This window comes from Bacidia gigantensis (genome assembly GCF_019456465.1).
Source record: "Bacidia gigantensis strain McMullin 20006 chromosome Unknown contig_246, whole genome shotgun sequence".
In the NCBI taxonomy this organism is placed as follows: Eukaryota; Fungi; Ascomycota; class Lecanoromycetes; order Lecanorales; family Ramalinaceae; genus Bacidia; species Bacidia gigantensis.
In genome coordinates this window covers 1,469,698-1,492,401 of record NW_025408602.1, presented here as the reverse complement: position 1 = coordinate 1,492,401, position 22,704 = coordinate 1,469,698, and the positions used below count along the sequence as shown (strand labels likewise).

The 22,704-nt window shown below is 48.4% G+C and overlaps 7 protein-coding genes across 7 annotated transcripts; 2 read left to right on the top strand and 5 right to left on the bottom strand.

The window, feature by feature from the left end:
• Nucleotides 1–61: 61 nt before the first annotated feature.
• On the bottom strand, nt 62–1,827 carry KY384_006099 (uncharacterized protein; the record flags this gene model as incomplete). The annotated part of the gene is made up of 3 exons (XM_044814595.1): nt 62–1,250; nt 1,309–1,728; nt 1,802–1,827. 3 exons carry the CDS (start codon nt 1,825–1,827, stop codon nt 62–64), a joined length of 1,635 nt encoding a protein of 544 aa, XP_044668745.1.
• Nucleotides 1,828–5,703: 3,876 nt separating this feature from the next.
• On the bottom strand, nt 5,704–6,492 carry KY384_006098 (uncharacterized protein; the record flags this gene model as incomplete). Its single annotated transcript, XM_044814594.1, has 1 exon — nt 5,704–6,492. One exon carries the CDS (start codon nt 6,490–6,492, stop codon nt 5,704–5,706), a length of 789 nt encoding a protein of 262 aa, XP_044668744.1.
• Nucleotides 6,493–7,069: 577 nt separating this feature from the next.
• KY384_006097 (uncharacterized protein) lies at nt 7,070–10,530 on the top strand (the record flags this gene model as incomplete). Its single annotated transcript, XM_044814593.1, has 3 exons — nt 7,070–7,357; nt 7,413–10,361; nt 10,411–10,530. The coding sequence occupies 3 exons, from the start codon at nt 7,070–7,072 to the stop codon at nt 10,528–10,530; spliced, it is 3,357 nt and encodes a 1,118-aa protein (XP_044668743.1).
• Nucleotides 10,531–12,320: 1,790 nt separating this feature from the next.
• KY384_006096 (uncharacterized protein) lies at nt 12,321–13,625 on the bottom strand (the record flags this gene model as incomplete). The annotated part of the gene is made up of 2 exons (XM_044814592.1): nt 12,321–12,926; nt 13,383–13,625. 2 exons carry the CDS (start codon nt 13,623–13,625, stop codon nt 12,321–12,323), a joined length of 849 nt encoding a protein of 282 aa, XP_044668742.1.
• Nucleotides 13,626–14,130: 505 nt separating this feature from the next.
• Nucleotides 14,131–15,009, bottom strand: KY384_006095 (uncharacterized protein; the record flags this gene model as incomplete). The annotated part of the gene is made up of 3 exons (XM_044814591.1): nt 14,131–14,680; nt 14,708–14,788; nt 14,975–15,009. The coding sequence occupies 3 exons, from the start codon at nt 15,007–15,009 to the stop codon at nt 14,131–14,133; spliced, it is 666 nt and encodes a 221-aa protein (XP_044668741.1).
• A 226-nt stretch (nt 15,010–15,235) lies between these two features.
• On the bottom strand, nt 15,236–19,473 carry KY384_006094 (uncharacterized protein; the record flags this gene model as incomplete). The annotated part of the gene is made up of 6 exons (XM_044814590.1): nt 15,236–15,321; nt 15,626–16,220; nt 16,272–16,926; nt 16,976–17,608; nt 17,945–18,780; nt 18,943–19,473. The coding sequence occupies 6 exons, from the start codon at nt 19,471–19,473 to the stop codon at nt 15,236–15,238; spliced, it is 3,336 nt and encodes a 1,111-aa protein (XP_044668740.1).
• An 859-nt stretch (nt 19,474–20,332) lies between these two features.
• Nucleotides 20,333–22,598, top strand: KY384_006093 (uncharacterized protein; the record flags this gene model as incomplete). The annotated part of the gene is made up of 4 exons (XM_044814589.1): nt 20,333–20,372; nt 20,427–20,652; nt 20,714–21,096; nt 21,145–22,598. The coding sequence occupies 4 exons, from the start codon at nt 20,333–20,335 to the stop codon at nt 22,596–22,598; spliced, it is 2,103 nt and encodes a 700-aa protein (XP_044668739.1).
• Between the last annotated feature and the right edge of the window lie 106 nt (nt 22,599–22,704).

Genomic DNA, 22,704 nt, shown 5'->3' with positions numbered 1-22,704 from the left:
TATTTTCATGGGTTTCGTCCGACTGCCGTCATGATTCCTTATTCATATCGAGGTCTGCTTGTTAGCATCGTGTCTCGACCCCTTTAGAGCTCACAGTAAGATACTTTACACCCTTATAGGGTTTCACACCTTCGCCCAAGCCCCGACTTCTTTTGGTATCGACGGTTAAACCTTGCACTTTGATCCCACTGGCCAGCCATCCCTTAACGCCAAAGCTCACCGAGGCTGAAGACGGCATGAAAATTGAATTTTGCTGTACCTTGAATTTGTCTTGATACTCGCTAGGGCCTTTCTTCGAAGTAGCCGCTTTTGAAGTTTTGGAGGAGATTGCTTGATAAGTATCTTCATTCTCGTCATAATCGCCATTCACTGGATTCAGCGTGAGGGCGGCATCCTCGACTTCATCGTCCTCTTCTATATTACCGATTACTGTGCAACGTAAAGTCGCATTTCCGACGGAATTGAGGTCTTTGTTTGGTATTCGCCATTCTACTAGGTTTTCTGTTGCTGAAAAAAAAGCTTCACCTCGGCTCGGCTGAAGGTCCTTCACATTTCGAACACTAACGGGTAAAGGGATCGTAACAGTCAGATTCTGTAAATTTGGTCCTGCAGAGCTTCCACTACTGCCACTGAAGATATTTGGGGTCGAACGGCCAGATGAACGACCGCTTATGGCTGGTCTCGACCCCGACGACGAAGATGCTGCGCCTGGCAAGATGGAGGAAATGAGGAGGCGAACCTCAAAATCTAAACCTAGGGGGCCCAACGATTTAGAGACCTCAATTGAGACCGGTAATTGAAGGTTGAATTTAGACCAGGCGTTCAAATCCATTTTTGAGGGCATCAAGTTCACTTCGTATCCGGCAAGCATGAACTTGCCGTCCGGAGGCACAAAGCTAAGCTCTCCGGGTCTCTCTTTCCATCTGGCCAAACGAACGCAAGGGTGGAAGACCGGGAGCTCGATAGCTTTCTCCATGCCTAAAGTACCACCGGATGCGGAGAGTGTCAGGAGCAGATCTGGTACCCCGGATATTTTTGCAGTGAAAAGGATTGAGCCATTGGCGAACGCGGCTAAAGGTCTACCGGATGGCGCGAGGGTGACCGAAAGCGTTTCTACTATATCGACGTATAGCTCATTGCTTGTATGTCGAACAGTTGCTCTCCGCCATGGGATAGCAGGGCCGCTGTTGAGAGGGGTCAGACCGAGTTGTTGCTTTAGATTTGCAGCCGAGTTCGGAGTTGGAACAGTACTGTGCTCAACCCAGTCAGTAAGGCCACAAAACTTTGACAGGTGTGGCAACCCCATACCTTGGAAGCCCAATGCCTCCCAACAGCTTCCCGATCATCCCAGAAACCTCTACGTCATCCCTCAAAACATTGGGTTCGGTGTTGCAAACATTGCCAGCGTCACACATTTCACCCAACAGTTGAGCAACAACATCATAGGCGTTCCCTATCTTGCTTGATAGCAACGGCGCCCCAAGGAACTCCTCAAGCACATCGATCACGCGATGGATAAATTCGAGTACGAATAGCGATTCTGTTTCGGCACTGACCGGGGACAAGAACAGAAGATTCGTGTGTGTGACGGAGAACAATAATGTCGACGGATTGACATCAGGCAGATGAATCAATGAAGGTCTTGGGATTGGATGAGCAAGATAGAGTGGAAGCAGCGTGCGAGCTGAAACTGGTCGAGACCGGTACACATGTTCGAAGATGAGTTCACTGATGGATTTTAGCGAGAAGCAGGAGAATCTTTAGAAGAGAACGGGTATACTTGAAGTGATCACATATGTACAAAGCCTCAATGGCGCAGTTTATCATGTTTCGAGCATTTTGAGCTGTGTGTCTGGTCGTTGAGGGATGGTTGAATTCCACACGCAGGTACCCGGCGCTCGGTCTTGGCACTAGAACTATACATAAGGTACAACGCCCGACGGGATTCAGAGTCCAACCCCCTTGGAAAGGAGCCTGGTACTAGATTTGGCGTGGCCATATTCTGACTAAATAACCCTCGGCCTTGAACGCGTCACTCTCTTTCAAAGACGGTCTCTTGCTTGCCTTATCCATATCCGGTCCTAGTCATCCCAAGGAACAGCCCGTATCAGCTACTCTTAAAGCGTAGCGAACGGAAGCAAGGAGAGCAAAATCCTCAATTTCTCTCTTACTTCGTAGTTAATATTGCCCTATGTTCTCAAAATTGCCGCTTTACATATTGCCTAGTGCTATAGAGGACGACTGACCCGACACTGCAGAAATGTTAAGCTAGTCACTGAGAGCATCTGGCTTTATTCCATGGACTGCTGGATGTCATATTTCTAGAGTGGTTTTGGCGCGGTCTGCAATGCGTGATCAAAGCCTCTGATGGCAGTTCTTCGTTTCAAACTTTTCAAGCCCCACAGAATGATTGAGTCCCTAATTATGCCAGCGAGCAATTTGATTGAAGTAGGGGTCCTTCTCCAATGCTGACGCGACCCTGTTGTTCAAGAAAAGTGCTACGTTCACCTGACCGTCTGCCATCGCTGAGCTCTTAGAGTCTGGGAAAATGATAGAGAGTCCGTGTATCGGAACCTGACATATTCGGACACTATCGCAGCCCTTGCCCATAAGCGGCCCCCAGTCGAATTCGCAGCACTTCATATCTCTCCAAGATGAGCTGCGAAAACACATCCCTTTGTAATCGCCGCGAGAATGCGAGATCCTGCTCAAGTCATTCACGGATGCAAAAGCCGATACTACCCTCTTCAGGTGCTTTTCATCCATTTTCAGAAGCTGCTTTCTTAGCTTGTGTGCCTGCTTCGCGACAGACTCTGGTGAAGATTTAAGATCGGCTAGAGAGGTCTGCGTACTACAAAACAATAATACGTTGCCGATGAAATCTGGCGGCAGTGTCGGCGAGCAGACTTTGCGGGCGTTGAAAATTGTGTGAAATGTCGCCTTTACGTCCTTTGGAGCTGATATTTCGTCGTCCCCAAATCGGCGCCAAAGACTTTTGTTCTGCCCTTTCTGATTTTTTTTCTTGAAGCGCCCTCGGTTTCTTTCATTGTAACAATTAATTGTACAGCAAAACAAGAATGCTGACAACGCGTCCAGAGTGGATATCCAAGACCCTGTTTCAATGAACTCTTCTCTATTCCTTATTGCGGTCTCCTTCAAGGCTTTTAGATCTGCGGACGAGAATGACACTAAGCGTGCGGAAGACGACCTTAAGAGAAATTTGAAAATCAATCTTGTTGCAGAAGCTGTAATCGGAACGAATAATGACCTGCGCAAACCCTGAATCATTTGATTGCATTGCTTTCTTAGTAGGCTGATGTTTTCGGACGGATGTGGCACGTAGTTTCTCCTGTGTGAGACTTCTGGTCTTTTCCTGTATGTATAATCCGGCAACTCCGAGAGAGATGCCGAGATCAAGCCTTCCAGAAGACGCGAATTATCGAGGTGAGGCAAATTGTTTTGTTCCTTAATGGTCGCGCCATTGCAGAATGCTGCCCACAATCTAGTGAAAATGGAGATACTTTCCCCATCGAACAGGCAGTGGTGATGGCAGAGCCCAAGTACCATACCACCATCGATAAAGGTGGCTTGTACGTGCAACACTGGCTTGTGGGTTTCGAAGTTGTATCTCCAAATCGTAAAGTCCCATAGCTGAAACATGCATAGAGGGAAGCTTCTTTTCTTCAAATCTGCATATCTCCATTTCTTCGCCTGCCTTAAATCCTTCACTCTGAATACATCATCTGCGGTCCTCCACGGCGATGTGATGGCGAGCCGACCTAACTGCGATTTCTTTTTATCAGCTATTGCATTGATGCTTCCGGAAAGAAGTGGCACCGCTTCGAAAGTCATCCGAAGACCTTTTAGCAAGGATTGGGCACACTCAGCCATGTTTCCAGAGACGGTAGTCGTAGTCGACTCGAAGAAGAGTAGGACAGGAGTAAAAGAACCAGGCATCGTGTTGTCGATTGGAGAGAGATAGTGCGGAGACGCCTTCCACTTGTCTGGACAATCCATGGATTCAAGATGTCTCCGGTGCACTGTTCGATGAGGGAGACAAGTGATTGAAGACGGACTAATCCTTCATGTATCTCTTGCTCTGAGAACGAGAGGGGCTTGTAGCCTTCCCTGTTGAGGCTTGCTCACCACCTTCAACAGGGGGGCTCGTCTCTTTACCGGGTTTTTCCTTTCTCAGCGTGTTCTTAAAATTTTCACCGTAGATAAATATGCTGCATACAAGCGCCGGTCAAAGAAAGAAGACGGCCCTGGAACGTAATGAAAGAGAGCATGAAGCGGCAGTCTACTATACAGCCGACAAGTCTGTCGATCAAACTGGTGGCTGCAATTGCTTGAAACTATGTCATGATCCTGGTGAACCGAGAGATCAGAGCGATATTGAATGGCAAATTAAGTACTGGAAAAAATGCACGGAGACGAAGGAACAGGGGTAGTGGTATGATGTGGTATTTGCGACTGGCGCATACCTGTCCCACGGGCCATTTCAATGTGAGCCAGCTGCTCGCCTACCTATCATGCTTGTAAATGATGTTCCTAGCCGAGGAATACCGGATTAGCTTGGCAAGAATTTCCTTGGGGTTGATGCGAAAAACAGAAGCTCGATCAACAGATTTGAGATTGCTACAAGGCAGCTGCTTGACCATGTAACAAGCCTTGATCAATTGCTCATGGGTGCCCTTGTGGATGTAGAATACAGGAATATCGATGAGGCCGGAATGAGGCCCCGGCCGGGTGCTCTAGTGACCGGAACGGCCCAGCCTTTTGATGTCTTGGCGCCCAAATGACACCAATGGAATGCATCCTTTTTGGAAAATGCCTACTTCCGCTCACCGTTCGATACATGATAGCATATCTGAGAGGGCTCTGTTCTACTGGCTCATGTAGGACACCAAGAGAATGTCGGGTCCGTCACAGACCAAGCGCTATGCTGCGCCAAAGCCAAATGCACAACTCATCGAATTCCAGAAGCCTGAAAAGCTTTCTACTGCTCTCAAGGCAGACAAAGAACTTGACTGCTTCTCTTGTCGACTAGTTGGTATGACTTTCCATATTGATATCTCCCCCTTGAAACTGAGATTGACGATCCTGCAGGGGCAACAGCCTTCGTTGGGCTGGGGGCATATGTCTTCGTGTCTGGAAGGAGATCGCTACGTCACCGGCAGCAGGAGATTCTCAAGAGTAGCTCAAGAATCGGTATGGGAGGAAGAATGGCGGGCTTGAAGATACTCTCATCGGCACTTGTGGCTTTGGGATTTTGGCGGCTTGTCAATTGAGAGTGTAAGCGAAGCGATGGACATAAAATGAAGCTTGCGTGAAAGAATGTGTTGGCGATGATCAGCTCAGAGGGTTTTTAAACCACGAGCCAATTCGGAACGTATGAGAGCCTATCGAAAATTCTCTAAGGAGAAGATAGTCGGAATGACAGGTATTCCCGCTCAAGGCACTACATAGGGAAAGGGAAGGAACTGTGTTCTCTTGAAGAGCAAAGGATTTTTAAAGGATCATTGCTTAGATACTATGGACCAAGGTTCTATCTAAAGCGCCACACGCTATGCAGTGGTATCATGTCGAGTTATCATGTACTGAATGTTTATATACCGTCCGAGTCCCACATTTGCCTTCTATTCGTAATCCTGGTACTCCCAAGTGCGGCCGTGAATCAATTAGGGTACGTAGACATCCATGTCATGAAGTTCTTCCTCTTTTGCTGCTCCCTGCGGTATCCAATACGCCTACGTCGAAGAAATCATCGAAGGTGACCTTCCTCTTCGAACCCGCACCAGAACCCAAACCCCTCCCAGGAACACTACGTTGAGCGTGGCGAGTGCCCCTTGGTGTCTTGCTTCCCCTAGGTAGTACATTGACTGCAATTGGTTGAGGACTCTGAGCTTGGATGCGTGGTTCTGCTGACGATAGCTCAATTTTCATGGAGCCCGGTGATGGCATCTCTGTGTCGATTGGGTATGGATGCATCGAGCGAAAGGTGAAGACATCACTCAGTGGTTGTGAATTGTTTACTGCTTCGACCGGAGGCGTGGTCAGTTCTCGTGAAGGAGATTGCTCCGGGGCTTGTCTTGGTTGCCCAGACTCAACAACATTCGACCTCGTGGATTTTGCCTGTGGTGGGGTCGCTGCACGTCCCATACTCTCCTGTTTCTCCTCCTCACTATCACTGCTCGTCCGTCGAGCTGGCTGATCGTCTAATCTGGCAGTTGCCCATCGCCTTATCTTCCATCCCTCCCCATCGTCTAGGCCGATATTTTCTCTATCCAGGAAAGTAAGGAGCTCATCGAGGGCTTCCTGATAACCAGCTTGCCTTGATCGAGTATCATTTGCCTCTGCCGTCCGGTAGAGGTTTGTTACGGAAAGGGCGGCACTTTTAAACACCTGGAGTAGATCCTCCTGCTTTTGGCCGCTTCCCTTTTTCTGCGACTGCGAAGGCAGCGAATTATTCAAACTCTTCATCGATTCCATGGTGATGAAAGCAGGAAGAGGTGGGATAGCGCTGAAAAAGGTAAGAGGAGGAAGGTAGATGTCCGAGGTGAGAGCCAAAGGTGGTGAGGCAAGATAGGATGACTAGAGTGTTGGCCTGTCTCGGACCTTCTATCTCGCGGGAACCAAGACCAGGCGATCGCGAATGTCGTGCAAGGACCAGCCGTAATCAGCAATATAGCCAAACATTGCTGACCATATCGTCTGACGGGGGATGAGTGAGGACTGAGTGTGTGAGCAGTCACGATGATGGCGTCTGGTTGAATGCGTTCGAGAGCGGAGCGGAGCCGGGAGCGGATGCGGGTCTGGACCAATCAGGATGGGCTTGACAAGCTTTCATAATGTACGCGAACCTACATGCTTTTCATACCCTCACGCCTTCCACACTTCCTTTGACCTTTCACCCTCTGCAACACCGTCAATCATCCACCCTCCACATCTTCTTCTTGCTCGAACCCCTCTCGACGCGTCCGCTTTCACGCGACAAGCCCAATATCAAATTGTCTGTGTATTCAAATTGCCTAAAAGGGAAGGGTCTCCAGATTCGATGGGTCGGAGGATGGCTCCCTCCAACAAGGCGTCCAAGGCCAACTCCAACGCCACAAGCCCATCAGACACGTCAATGCATGACCCTGGGGATGGGTCAAATGGTCGAACCAATGGTCATGCCGACGACAGCATGATGGAGACCCCAGATTATTCGGATTCTGATACGAATGCGAACACCACCGCCAGCAGTATTGCAGGGGATGCCTTGCAGCCTGATGGACGAAAGCGGAGAATAGAGGCTGCGCATTTACGAAAGAGTATCTTTGGCAAAAAACACAACCGTTTAGATGTCTCCAAGGTACGTTTGTTATTTCTGCTACAGGGCGCTGTGAGACTGAAACTTGGATTTACAGGAAGACGATACCATTCGAAGATTTCGGTATTTGCTAGGATTGACAGATCTCTTCCGGCATTTCATTGACTCCAGCCCAAATCCCCGCATCAAGGAGATCATGCAGACAATCGACCGTCAGAATGATGAAGACACACAAAAAAGCAAGCGGGGCCGCGCAAGAACTGGCGGGGCTGCAGCTGCTCGAGGTCGAAGAACTGAAGCAGAAGAGGATGCGGAGTTGCTCAAAGACGAGAAGCGAGGAGGCCAAGCAGAGACGGTTTTCAGAGACTCTCCAGCCTTTATCCAAAATGGTGAGATGCGGGATTATCAGGTCGCTGGCTTGAACTGGCTCATATCTTTACATGAAAATGGTATTTCGGGCATTCTAGCAGACGAAATGGGTTTGGGAAAGACCCTGCAGACCATAGCCTTCTTGGGTTACCTCAGGCATATTTGCGGCACCACTGGGCCACACTTGATCATGGTACCTAAGTCGACGCTTGATAATTGGAAACGCGAGTTCACCATGTGGACCCCGGAGGTCGATGTGCTCATCCTACAGGGAGCTAAGGATGAACGACATCAGCTGATCAATGAACGACTTGTCGACGAGAAGTTTGATGTCTGTGTCACCAGTTATGAGATGATTCTAAGGGAAAAGACACATCTGAAGAAGTTCGCCTGGGAATACATCATTGTCGACGAGGCGCACAGGATCAAGAACGAAGAGTCTTCCCTAGCTCAAGTCATCCGCCTTTTCAACTCTCGCAACAGGTTGCTCATCACCGGAACACCTCTTCAAAACAACTTGCACGAGCTATGGGCGCTCTTAAACTTCTTACTTCCGGATGTGTTTGGCGACTCAGAGGCGTTTGACCAGTGGTTTTCTTCACAAGATGCTGATCAAGACACTATTATTCAACAATTACATAAGGTCTTGAGACCCTTCGTCTTGCGGAGGGTCAAGAGCGACGTCGAGAAGAGTCTCTTGCCAAAGAAGGAATGCAACCTTTACATCGGCATGTCCGAAATGCAGGTCAAATGGTATCGCAAGATTCTTGAAAAAGACATAGATGCTGTGAACAATGCCGCGGGTAAGAAAGAGTCCAAGACACGACTTCTCAATATCGTGATGCAGTTACGGAAATGTTGTAATCACCCGTATCTTTTCGAGGGCGCTGAGCCTGGTCCACCCTACACCACTGACGAGCATTTGATTGACAATGCAGGAAAAATGGTCATGCTTGACAAGATTCTTGTTCGTATGAAGAAGCAAGGAAGCAGGATCCTCATCTTCTCTCAAATGAGTCGAGTGCTCGACATATTAGAGGATTACTGTGTTTTCCGCGAACACAAGTACTGTAGAATCGATGGATCGACCGCTCATGAGGACCGTATTGCCAGCATAGACGATTACAATCGACCCGGCTCGGAAAAATTTGTCTTTTTGCTCACAACTCGCGCTGGTGGCCTAGGCATCAATCTTACCAGCGCTGATGTGGTAATTCTTTTCGACAGCGACTGGAATCCACAGGCAGATCTGCAAGCCATGGACCGCGCTCATCGAATTGGGCAGAAAAAGCAAGTACGAGTTTTTAGGCTTGTAACCGAGAAAGCCATCGAAGAGAAGGTTCTTGAACGAGCAGCACAAAAACTTCGTCTTGATCAGCTTGTGATTCAACAAGGTCGAGCTCAGACAGCAGCAAAAGCGGCTGCCAATAAGGATGAGCTTGTGAACATGATCCAGCACGGAGCGAGTGACATGTTCGGAGCCCAAGGGGCTACGGGGGCATTAGAGAACAACTCAAATTTAACCGAAGACGACATAGACAAGATTCTAGCAGAGGGCGAAGAGAAGACGAAAGCACTCAATGCTCGCTACGAAAAGCTTGGCATTGATGAATTGCAAACGTTTAATTCGGACAACGCTTACGAATGGAACGGCCAGGACTTTACTGCCACTCGAAAGAAAGATATAGGCATGAGTTGGATTAATCCGTCAAAGCGAGAGCGCAAGGAGCAATCATATTCAATGGACAAGTACTACCGACAAGCATTAGCAACGGGAGGCAGAACGGCTGATACTAAACCCAAAGCTCCCCGTGCGCCGAAACAAGTTGCAGCGCACGATTACCAGTTTTTCCCGTCAGAGCTTCGGGATTTACAGGATCGTGAGACGGCCTGGTATCGCAAGGAGATTGGCTATAAAGTGCCCTTGCCTGATTCGGAGGAGATGACTGAGGAAGAAAAGGAGGCTGAACGTGAGCTAGAACAACGAGAAATCGACGAGGCTCAACCACTCACAGAAGAGGAAACGGCCAAGAAAGAGCGAATGACCGAATTGGGTTTTGGCGACTGGAATCGGCGAGACTTCCAACAGTTCGTTAACGGTTCTGCCAAGTCGGGTCGCAAAGCCTATGAAGGAATTGCTGAAGAAGTGGATGGCAAAAACGCCAAAGAGATCAAAGAGTATGCCCTCGTATTTTGGCAGAAATACAGAGAGATTCATGACCACCAAAAATACATCAACACGATTGAGCAAGGAGAAGATAAGAGGCAGAGGGTTCATCAGCAGAGAAAGTTACTGCGGAAGAAAATGGAAATGTATCGGGTGCCCTTACAGCAACTAAAACTGAATTACTCGGTCTCAACCACTAACAAAAAGGTCTACACCGAAGAGGAAGATCGCTTTCTCCTCGTCATGCTGGATCGATATGGGATTGATTCGGAGGGGATCTACGAGAAGATTCGTGACGAGGTCCGCGATAGTCCATTGTTCCGCTTCGATTGGTTCTTCCTCAGCCGGACGCCATTGGAGATCAGTCGTAGATGTACTACCCTGTTGACTACCGTTGCTCGGGAGTTTGAGCCTAATGGAGTTGCTGGTAAGAGCAGAGCAAGAGACGAGGTCTCGGAAGACGAGGACAGCGTTGCACCTACAAAGAAGAAGACAAAGGGTCCTGTCAAGGTATGTCATACAATCCTTAATTTGAGGGTAGATACTAATACCAGTTCAGAATAAACAGCTTGATGGCATTAAAGGGAGCAAAGCCTCATCGAACCAGTCATCCAGGGCTGGTAGTGTTTCGGCGAACGGTTCGGCTCAAAAGGCAAAAGCAAAGGGCAAAAGAAGATAGAATATCCATTTGTGCTGGTTTTTAGGGCTTGCTTGCATCATTGGGCGGTCTGTCAACTTTCGTGGCCAGGCTGGCCAAGCTCGTTTTCAAGAATATGAACGGTCTGGGGCATAGGCGCTGGGCAGCGTGCATTAGATGAATGAAATGTAACTATAGTAGCTTACGAGCTTGTAATGAAACGTGCCCCTTCATTTCGAAAGATATTATGATGACGATTATGACAGTCACGAACCCAGCTAGGTGCCCCTAAAAGTGACGTGCGTCTTTCTGACTATGTGTTACAACGAATATTACGCACCTTTTCAATCAATTGTCCAAACGATATCTAAATCAATGGCATCTGAACATGCATAGATACCTCAGCACTCGTGCAAGAACAATACAATCCTCAAAAATGCTCAAACAGTTCGCGCCCTTGGATCCTACAAGAGGAAATCCGCACAAAGCACCATTGCTCAGAGGCATTGTTTTTGACGTGGATGGAACGCTGTGGTACGTGGAAACAAGATCTTGTTTTTCCCTTGTCATGCATGAAAATGAAGAGCGTACGGATTTGCTGGCCACATGTCTAACATCTACCAATATTTTCACTGTGTTTGTGTCTCCTTTGAAGAAAGATTTGCTTCATATTGGTGAATTTGTTCTCAGTCTTATGCTTCTTCTCTTTTGTGTGGTCGCCATCATATCTAAATCTTTCTCCACACCAGCAAACCCCAGTCTTATATGTTCTCGGAAATGAGGTACGTGTGGCACTCATCCGGTAGATGCCAAATTGCCCATTACATTCCATGACCACTTGTTCAACACACGGTTGTTGATAATTGGTCAGAGCAGCGCTCAATATCCCAAAATCAACAGATATCCTAGATCATATTTACTCGCTTCCTCAGCCAGCACAATCAGAGGCACAAGCTGCCATCCGTGCGATCGAGTCTCAAGCTATGATACATCAAGAGCCTCAGCCAGGACTGATGGAGTTGATTGACTATCTTGAGAGAAGACATGTCAGAATGGGACTGTGCACGCGGAACTTTGAGTAAGTCCTGTCTCTAATTCGCAATGTAAGATTCAAGTACGACAATTACGCACTGAGGATCCAGGGAAATACCCCCAAGTGAATAACTCTTCTTTTTGATCAGTGGTCCTGTCCTGCACCTTCTTCAAAAATTTCTGCCAGGAAAGACGTTCTTCCCGATCGTGACTCGTGACTTTCGGCCACCAAAGCCCAATCCAGCAGGTATACTGTACATAGCGAAGGCTTGGGAGCTGGACGCTCAAGGGCAGAGCCTCATAATGGTAGCTATTTCTCATTCTCCTGCTCAAAACAAGATCTTACCATTGATTGTGCTTTCTTAGGTTGGAGACTCAATTGATGACATGACGGCTAGCTTTAAAGCTGGCGCGGCTACTGTTTTGCTTGCTAACAAAGACAACGAAGACTTGAAAGAGCATCGGCACACCAATTTAGCCATCGAGAGATTAGACGAGCTGATTGAGATCTTGGAAATAGGACTGACTCAAACTCGACCTGAGAGGTGAAACCATGTCTTCAGCGACGAGTATCACAGGAATAATCTGGCAACATGGAACACGTACTGCGAGGCAAGCCTGTCTTCAAATAGAAATACCCAACGGAGGTTGAGTCTCGATTTTTACTTGGAAGCGGCGTACATGGCCAGCAGCTTCTGAAAGGTATCCCTTTATAGAAAACCAACACATAGACGAAACCTCACCGAGATGCGTCATGTATCCAAAACGAAATCGTAGCCTTCTTCACTCCCCTTAGCCAATCACCCGGAATTTACAAATCCCAACTCCTGATTCATAACTCCAATTAAACCCTTATCATCAGCCTTGGCACTTCTGGGCGGCCACGCCTGCATCTTCTTTCTCAAAATTTCCGCCCTCTTTAGTGCTTTCGTCAGATCTTCAATCCTACCGTGAACGGCGTATCCTTGCGCAGCCATCTCTTCAGCCAACTCTTCTTGATGATTATCGAGCAGTGTCTTATTCGGAACCAGAACGAGGGGCACGTTTACCCTCAAGGCGTCGAGCACAGAGCCAGAGCCGGCATGACTGATCACCACACCATTTCGGGCGGCAGCCATATCTGGGCGTAGACCTTGCATCTTGAAATCGAAGCCGGATATCTCAACGGCAGATTTCCCATCGTCTCCTACGCTGAGCTGAGACAGCTTCGTATCCAGAAGCTTCGCGCCGCTGATGCCGTGCTGTAGTCGTAGATGTGTGTATTGCAGCTCCTCGAGACTTTGGAGGAAGGACGGCTCAAGGACTGCATTGATGAGAGCATCGAAAGCAGCTGTGGCTCCGATAGTCACGAAGCATAGCTTCTGGGCGCCCTCATGCTTGTCTTTATCCTTGTCCATAAGCGACAACTAGCGAGACAGTATCGTCAATTCGTGGCCGCAAGTACTCATAGAAGGCTTGAATTCCGGTAAATCCGTCGGCAGGACTTGCCGAATTCAGCGACCTCTCCAGCAACAGCTTGAACTGAATCATCATAAGGTATTCGACTTTAGCTCACCCAACCATTCTCAACCCGTGAGATCAGCAGAATGTCAGCCATAGCAAGTGTTCGTGTAAATGCTCAGTCCATACTCCATATTCAACGCCCAGTCCTCGATTTCCTGCTCCCCAGCTTCTCACAAATCCCCCTCTCAAGCCGAAGACATGCGTCCCACACAGCTTCGTCCGCCCAATCATCCCCCTCTCAAGATCCAAAGACCACTAAGAAGCCGCTCTCTCTCACCCGCACTCAACGCGAATACCTTGACTCCGCCTTCCGAGTGAACCAAGCCGGTGAGCTCGCCGCCACCCTAATCTACACCCACCAGACCCCTCCCCTGCTCCGCGCCCACCCCCATCTCCGCACCCTCATGCAACACATGTACTCCCAAGAAGCCTCCCACTTCGCGACCTTCAATCATATGCTCTCCCAGCACCGAATCCGGCCCACAGTCATGTACCCTATCTGGACGGCGGCAGCGTCCACGCTTGGCTGGGTCACGGGGCTGATGGGGAGGGAGGCAGCGATGGCGTGCACGGAGGCAGTGGAGACGGAGATTGGAGGGCATTATAATGGGCAGGTGAGGATTTTGCTGCAGTGGGTTAGGGAGGCAGAAGAGAGGGGGGAGGAGGTTGGGGAGGAGGTGAGGGAGTTGGTAGGGACGTTGAAGAGGATTAGGGATGAGGAGTTGGAGCATTTGGATGAGGCAGTGGGGGAAGGGGCGAAGCAGGCGAGGCCGTACCAATTACTGAACAGGGTTATTAGGAGTGGGTGTAAGGGGGCAATTTGGATTAGTGAGAGGGTGTGAATAGGTGACAAGTTGCTAGAATGCGCCGCTGGACATGTGCAAAGAGTGGATGAAACCTTTCGAATGCTCTTGTTGGATGTTTAGAGAGGCAGGAGTGCCTCAAACTGCTTTTTTACACTGATGAAGAGGCCTAATTTTCGTCGTCTGTTTGGGTTGAAGCATTACCTTTCTTCAGGCATTTGTTCGCAATTCTCTCAAGGCGTTGAGCTTGACTTAGTAAAGTGACCCGAGGGCGTCGCTACTCAATGAAGCTCAGAGGAGAGTCTCACTCTCTAGCCATCTTTTCCCAAGGTAATGTCTCTGGAAATACCATTGTCCCGTCTCTGCCCCCTCCCCAACCCAACAGCTTACAGACCTCCACCTCCAAAGCATTGCCACCCCCTTCTGCACACAACTGGCTAACCAGATCATCCTTCCATCCCCTTTTCCGCCTTTTCCCCGCCAGCTCCGTGCCAACACCATACAGATCCCTCTCCCACGCGCCAACAGCCTCTGCCTCATTGATATCTAATTCCCCTCTCGAGCTGATTTCTTCTGGTGGGTCAATACCTATATACGACACCCGCTCTCTGGGCCATTTGATAGCTTTGAGATGGAGGTCCAGGAATCTGCTTTTCTTGAAGTCATGGGAAATGATTGTTATATGGGCGGGGTACTTTGAAGTTTGTTTTCGAAATGAGATGAGAGAAAGAAGCACATTCTGGTAGGAATCTGTGGCATATGTGTCGGTGAACATACGGTCTGCGTAGTAGGGAGATGAAGAACCCAAGAGATGTTTCGCTAGTGCCTGGTTGGTAGGCTTGAGCACTGTGATTCTGTACTTTTTGAGCAGCTCATTTTACCTTGTAAGATTCTGCTTCGGAAAGTCGTGTTCTATCTGTTTTCGTCGCTGCCCTGGCAGATGAACGAGGTCAAACAAGGTTCTTCGAATACGTAGATTTTTTGATCAACAAACACACCCAGAAAAGAACAACAGAGCCTTATCATCTTGCTTCAAGACTTCCAATCCTGTCTCGACATGCTTAATGAAAGTTGTCGTTTCGCCGGCTTGAAACGACTCGATTGTCCTTTTATAAACAACAGGTCAGATGCTCGACAAAGACACTGACTCGACAGCATACTGTATCTTACCATTCATCTTCATTTTTCGGATCTACTTCGCCACTCCATATCGCATGACAGCACACTATCACCAGGTTCATCTACACTTTTGTCAGGAGAATGCAAGACATATTCTTAGGCCTCACTTTCACGATAATTTTATTTGAATTCTTCAGAGCCACTTTCGAGGCTCTGAAAACCTAGCAAAAAGTGACTTCTAATGTATAGATTAGGAAAGACCGACAGCAAGAGCTAATTCGTCGCCTTTTTCAAACTAATTCGAACCTCGTAGATCGGACATCATTTCCAAGCTTGAGGCAAAATTGCTGGTTTGAGGCCTCCAAAGTAGCAGTTGCTAAGCATTAGTAGCCTGAATGAAGCCTGGGGTTCCGCAGCTTTGCGTACTTTGAGATTCAATATCATGGATTGGAAGGCATAAAGCATTGGCCAATCCGCGTCATGTTTAATTTCTGTAGGTCCAGTCATGGAGCTCTTTCAATGATATCGTACTTAACACAAATCCTCCCCATCAGTCAACACGGCTACTGAAGGTAAGGAGCTAGGCATGTGATATCAGACCTTTTCATCGCTTGCAAGTTCACAATAATATTTACAAAGCCAAGAAGCCAACCCAATAATGGCCTAATGCAAGAACGTACACTCTTCCCCTTTGCGACACTTTCCCTCCTGGAAGAACTTGCACATTTGATAGGGTACACCTGTAAAGGGCTTCCCTCCCCGTGCTTTCTTCCTCCCGTACTCATTCTCGTCGTTCTCGAGCTGGCGTTTACGATCTTCGTTCATGGGGTAAGACTCCTGGCTGGTATTGTAACCGTAATTGTGCATAGGTGGTGCTTGCGGCGCACTGCCCTGGTTACCGATCTGCGAGAGAATAGCTTGGAGATTAGGGACTGGGTTAGCCTGTGGTGCTCCAAAAGCAGGTGGTGCTTGATAATTATGTTGCTGTGGCTGATTGATCGCTGCTAAAGCACCTTGCAAATTAAATGGAGCTGCTGCCGGAGGGGGTGCGGTCACCTGGGCGGCTTGATTGTTATTGGACATGTTAGCAAGAAGCGCCGCGAGAGGATTTGATGGATCTGGAGTTTGCTGCATTTGTGGCCGAGGTTGCTGGTGCTGCGGCTTGGGATTGTTGAACATTTGAAGGATTGCTGATATGTCAGGAGTTTGCGGAGCCACAGCCGCGTGTTGTATCGGTTGAGCATCCCTTCGAGCACGATATTCAGATTCGCGGGTCTAAAGAGAGATTAGTAGGCTCTTTCGCTTGATGAATCGTACACGACAAACCTTGATGATACCCTCTGGCTGACCAAATATCTGCTCTGGGTTGTAGTCCCCAACATATGGATCAACTGGTTCACGGGGTGTGAGAGGCATATCCGATGCGGATGTATATATCGCCATGAGCGTCTCATGTTCCCGTGTTTTCTGAGCTTCGCGCTCGGGGCTCTCAGCATTATTTCTTCCGCCCCGACTGGCAAAGTTCCGTGAGGATTCAGATTCATCAATACCGCTAAAATTAGTGGCGAGAGGCGTTGTCCAATCCGAAAGCTCTGGAAGAATCTCATCTGGTGGTTCATAATCTTCATCATCATCTAATTCAAGGTCTTTGTGCATCTTCAGCATTTGCCCCTCTCCCTTGCTGTCGAGAACGTCCCGGACCTGACTTTGATCGTGGCCGATCTCTTCGTCCGGATCATGTTCGAAAGTCCGCACAGAGACCAGTTCATCATCACCTTTGAAGGAAACTCGGAGCTTTCGCCTTTGCTCTTTGCGGAGACGCTTTCTCCGCTCCTCAGCAGTTTCAGGCTTCCGAGTCTCCTCTGTCTTGACAGGAGGCTCCTCCTTTTGCTTCGCTAAGCCTGCCATTGTAGCAGCAAAAGAAAAGGCTGGCTTTGACGCCGCTGCAGATGGAATTTCTACCTTTCTTTCGCGCGTAGTGCTGCAACCAGTTAGCTAGAGATCCGAGAAATGCAAGTATAACGTCTTACCCTGTACCTCCATCTTCTGACTTGGTGGAAGTGCCAGGACGCTTGGACGCAGACTTTAAGCTTGAGAAGAATCCCGAAGGCTTCGCAGCTACGTTGACAACCTTGGTCTTCGAATCGACTGCATCAGGCTTCGTCTTTGAGCTAGACTTGGCGTCCTCTGAAGAAGCTCTTTCTTTGGTTGATGAAACACCGTTCGGACCTTTGTGGTTGAGATCTGTTGCCATCTTTTTGGTATCATTCTGACGGTCCTTCTTGAAAACGATATCAGAAGTCTTAGACGCATCAGAAGTTTTCCTTGGGGCGCCATTGATTTGAGATATTGAAGTAGATTTCTTGTCTGCAAGTTTGGCATTTTGGAGCACTTTCTGCGTCAGCGACTTCCCTTGCTCGTCTCCCCGTTTGAACAGTCTTTGTAGGATCTTGTCGACCTTTGTTTGCTCCAGAAGTGAATTGTCGATATTAGAGCAGCGCACCATTAACTGAGTTATGTTAGCTTCGACTTTTCGATCAGACGTATGTTCGTCACTCACTTGGAGAATGGCCGCAATGAAACTTCCGGTGTACTCGCCGTACTTGAATCGATCCGCTAGAAATTGATAGAAAATCACTAAGAGCACGGGGTTTTCGCCAAGCCTATGATAAATCAGTTTATTGCTCATGCAACACCTGTGTTTGCTTGCTCGCAACGCCACGAATGAATGTATTTTGCCTAGTACTTAATCGCCATCTATTCTAGCTTTCCTCAAAATTGAGTATGCCAAGCCCGAATCGACCATCCCATCTTAAGAGATGCATTTGCTCGGCTGTTCTGAGCAAGGACCCGTTTACAAGATCAAGAAGCACACTACGGGTATACTGCTTGTTTGGGCAAAGTTCACATAGAGTAAGAAAAAACACTACACATCCCTACATTTAATCGTATGGCTGTAGGCTGACTGCGCGGAGAAAACTAAGAAGAAAGAGACTTACTTATCGACGATACTAGGATGTCCATGCTTTAGAGTCAGATGTATACAAGACTCCAATAGGCGTCTTTGCTCTGCTACGCGACGCTCGAAAGCCTTCTCGGTGGCCTGATCTTTCTTGTCAATGGCTTGCTGTAAGTTAGTGCTTTTAGATTTCCATTTGTCACGAATGCCTTTAAAAATCTCCCACGTCTCGGCCAAGGCAGTTCGGACCACAGGACTGGAGAGCACAGCAGAACGCTTAGCCCAGATGGCTTTGATAAGGTCATACTCTACGGCTTTGCTTGGATCTGTGGGCTTGGTTGACGGCAAAGGCGAAGGTTCATCGGGTTCTTTCTCAACTTCTGAGTCGCTGTTGCTCCCGGAAGAGTCATCCGAGTCTGAGTCTGAGGACTCGGTCGAAGAAGGACTTCGACTTTGGGTAGAGGAACCAGCAGGTTTGGGTCCAACCTGCTTTTTGGCTGCTATTTTTAGTTTCTTCACAAGTGGCTCACGGTCCGGGTGCCAAGGTCCGTCTCCTTTCTCTGTTTGGCACATCAGCAATTGCTTATGCCAACTGGACAAAGGTTTGTTACCGTTTTGAAGTAGGCGCATTGTTTCATTTCGTGACTTTTTCCTCTTGTAGCGGGGCACAGTCGCTGCAGATCTGTGAGCTTCTACAGCTTCTAGTGAGAATTGAGTCATTGAAGATCTACCTTTGCTGATGTTTACGACTAGAGCATTACTCCCCACAAATATGAATCCGTCGAATCTCTTGGACTGTGTGACGCTTGCATACTGATTTGTTGGCTTAATATGCAAACCAGGACGATCAATAGATTTAACAGATCTTCCTGCCAGCTGTCGCCAATCCTGAATACTGAGAGACATAGGCATTGGGGTTTTGCGAGGGTCAGCATATTGGGCTTGACCATGTGACGCGGCGAACGAGTCAGAAGGCTGACCCTACATGACTTAGGATTCAAATACTATTACGATTGATGATGACATGGGAAGACTTACGTTGCGGCTCGTGTCAAGTGAGGCATTTGATATGTTGGGATAACTTTCGATTGCCGCAGGCGAGATCGTCTGGCTACTCTGTTCGAATTCCGGGGGACCACTGAAACGATATGGAGTCTCGTTGCTTAAAGCGTTGGGATTGAAATCTGCAGTACGCTGGTACACGGATTGCTCCAGAGAGTCTCTGGAGGCGAATTGTGGAGAAGGGTTCGAGTTGAATTCGGGATACTGATAATTGGAAGCAGGGTTTGAATATCTTTGATCGACATTGAACTGCGGCATAGGTAAGTAGTTTGGTTCCGGTGGTTGATATGCGTTGTGCGGCCATTGCTGACTGTTTTGGTCGAAGGCCTGACTAGGCTGTTGATGTGCGGAAAAGTCAGGGGCTTGCCAAGTGTTATCAAAAGCGCCGTCATCTTCGGTGTGAATGAAAGAATTGAAGGGATCGCTCTGAGTATTGTTGTATTGATAATTTGGGGGATTATTCTGCCCGTGTCCCACATTATATTGGGTCGCTGGTGCATTATCCATCTTTGTGGTTCAGCCTTACAAGAGCCCTAAGTTACTGCCTTTGCCTAGTGACCCCAGCTTCACGCTAGTCCAGAACAGGCCGCCACCCAAACACTCCTGAGAGATGCAGGCTCGACACCGACTGTCCACTTGTATCAGAGCGGACGTGACGACGGTGGATCTGTGAAGGATGTTGCTCGGACCGGCCGTAGATTACCGTAGGACTAGCAAAACCGTACAAACTGACACCGGGAACGTGATGGTCACCTCTGTAGGACGCATGTACGATTCTAGCAGCTCCGCTGCCTTATACCGCTGTACTTCAAGGTACCACGGCGTTTATACGCTTGGAGCTTTTAGAAAACAAATGCGTCTGCGAGTTTTGCAGCTTGCGTGAGAGTCCAGCAATGCTCTGTACGTCTTCGGGCCTGATTACCTCACCGCACCTCTCTGTCCAACCACGACCGCTGCCCCTCCTCAAAACACTTTACAAGAGGCTCAATCAAGCTATTGTCAGTATCATGATGAAGGGAACTTCATCTAGTCGTACTTGAGACGTGGTGGAGTTAGTTGTTGATGAGGGAAAAGTGGACGTGAAGACAAATTTCTTTGCGACGGTTGAGGAAATGTCGCGCTAGGAGCTCGGAAGATTTGCAAGTATTCTGGAGTATACAGTGGCAGTATGAATATTACGCTGTCTTTACCCGTCCAAGGGCTCCCTTTTAGCCTGCAACATAAATTTCTATCAAAGGACATGTCGTTGAGAATTCGCGTCTTCTTAATTGACATGGCACGTTGTCTACCAACAGCTTTATAAGGATGATTTCTCGTCACAACATGCTAGGTCGTATTTGTTTAAGCCTTTGAAGTCCCTTTCAGCATGGCCTCACCTCAGCAGACACTCCGTGACAGGCAAGTAGGTAGGCCGCCAGTTAGGCAATGATGAATGGAGCTTTGATGTTGACTTTTCAAAGCTTGCCTTCAGAAAGTACTCAACTTCAATCATGCTCCTTCGCCCGAATCTACAGACCACCACGATGGTCCCAGCGCCAACGGCGTGGTACCGCACGCCTCGCCAATTCTCAACTCCGATGGAGACCCGATATGGAAAGTCTTGGTATTTGACGACTTAGGGAGAGATGTCATAAGTAGCGTTCTCAGAGTGAATGATCTACGCTCGTGGGGCATAACAATACATCTGTGGGTTTACCGCAAAACATGGTCTGAGCGTCTGGGTGGCATTCTTGCTGACAATTCGCAGTAATATCAACTCTCAAAGGCATCCTATACCCGATGTACCTGTCTTATACCTACTCGAGCCAACTGTTGGTAATTTGCATCACATCAACGGTGATATTGTAAAGAACCTATACTCAGATGCATACATAAACTTCCTTTCATCCATTCCCCGCCCGTTAATGGAGGACTTTGCAACGGAGATCGCAGACAATGGCACGGCGGAAGGGATTGCACAGATGTACGACCAGTACCTGAACTTCATAGTCAGCGAGCCGGACTTTTTCAGTCTGGGTATGGGGAAGGACGTTTATTGGGCACTGAACAGTGCAAACACCAAGGATGAAGAGATAGATGCAGTGATAGATCGGACAGTAAGCGGTCTGTTCAGCGTAGTGGTCACTATGGGTGCGTGTCTTTGATGTCCATTTCTGCTTTGGCACTGACAAAAGACAGGTTCGATACCTATCATTCGATCGCCAAAAGGCGGTCCAGCTGAGATGATAGCTGCGAAACTAGACCGCAAACTTCGCGACCACATACTGAATTCAAAGGACAATCTCTTCTCTAATCCCGCCCAACGGGCAGCCGCGGGCTCAGCGTTGTCTTCAAGGCCTGTGCTGGTCATAGTGGACAGAAATGTAGATTTGATACCCATGCTGTCCCATTCGTGGACCTACCAATCACTTGTGCACGACGTGCTGAAAATGCGACTGAACAGAATCACTATGGAAACATTAGTAGATGGCGACAACACTGGGAAAGGCAAAGTTAAACGATCATACGATCTTACCTCGAACGACTTCTTCTGGTCAAGGAACGCTGGCGTCCCCTTTCCCCAGGTCGCTGAGGATATTGACAACGAATTGACCAAGTACAAAGATGATGCCAATGAGATCACAAGGAAGACCGGAGTCAATTCCATTGAGGATTTAAATGAGTCAGGCTCCTCCGCCCAACACCTCAAATCCGCAATCACCCTTCTACCTGAACTCCGCGAGAGAAAAGCAGTTCTTGACATGCACATGAATATTGCCACCACCTTGCTACAAGGTATCAAAGACCGGCAGCTCGACAACTTCTTCCAAATCGAAGAAAACATCACGAAGCAAACCAAAGCCCAAATTCTTGATCTCCTCAGCGCGATAGACAAGGGCAAAGAACCACTCGACAAGCTAAGACTCTTTGTTATCTGGTTCTTGAGCACAGAGCAAGAGATTGCCCGCTCTGAGATGGAGCGATTTGAGGCCGCCCTCGCAAATGCTGGAGTAGATACTACAGCCCTTGCGTACGTCAAACGGGTCCGTGATGAAACGCGAATGACAATGATGACTACCGCTGCCCCAACTCAACCATCTCAACCCTCAACGGACCTTTTTCGTGGCTTCTCTTCCATCTCAAACAAACTCACCGATCGGTTAGGTGGAGGTTTGGGCGTCAATCTCGACAGTCTAGTCTCCGGCGTTAAAAATTTCCTCCCAGCAAACAAAGACATCACAATTACTAAAATAGTCGAATCACTGATGGATCCAGCCTCAGCCTCCTCTTCTGCTATAGCGAAGACGGAAGATTATCTCTACTTCGATCCGCGCTCAAAGGACGCTAGGGGCACAATGCCTGGTTCGCAATCTTCGCGCCAGCAATCTGCCCCTGGGGCGTTTGGTGCACCCATTCCAGGTACAAATGCAACGTTTGGGCAAAGAAGGCAGGGTTTCAGTGAGGCGATTGTTTTCACCGTCGGCGGGGGAAGTATGGATGAGTATGGAAATTTGCAAGATTGGGCGAAGAGGACGAGCGCGCAGCAGGGGCAGAGTGGGATTAGGAGACGGGTGGTATATGGGAGCACTGAGACCTTGAATGCGGAGGAGTTCGTGAGCGTAGTGGCTAAGTTGGGAAAGGAGAGTGGATAATCACAGAATCGACAAATATTGTCGCCATTTGAGATTACCGTCTGATGTATAATATCTGTAAGGGAGAAAGGGTGATGGAACGCGCCAACCTTCTTGAAGCTGGTCC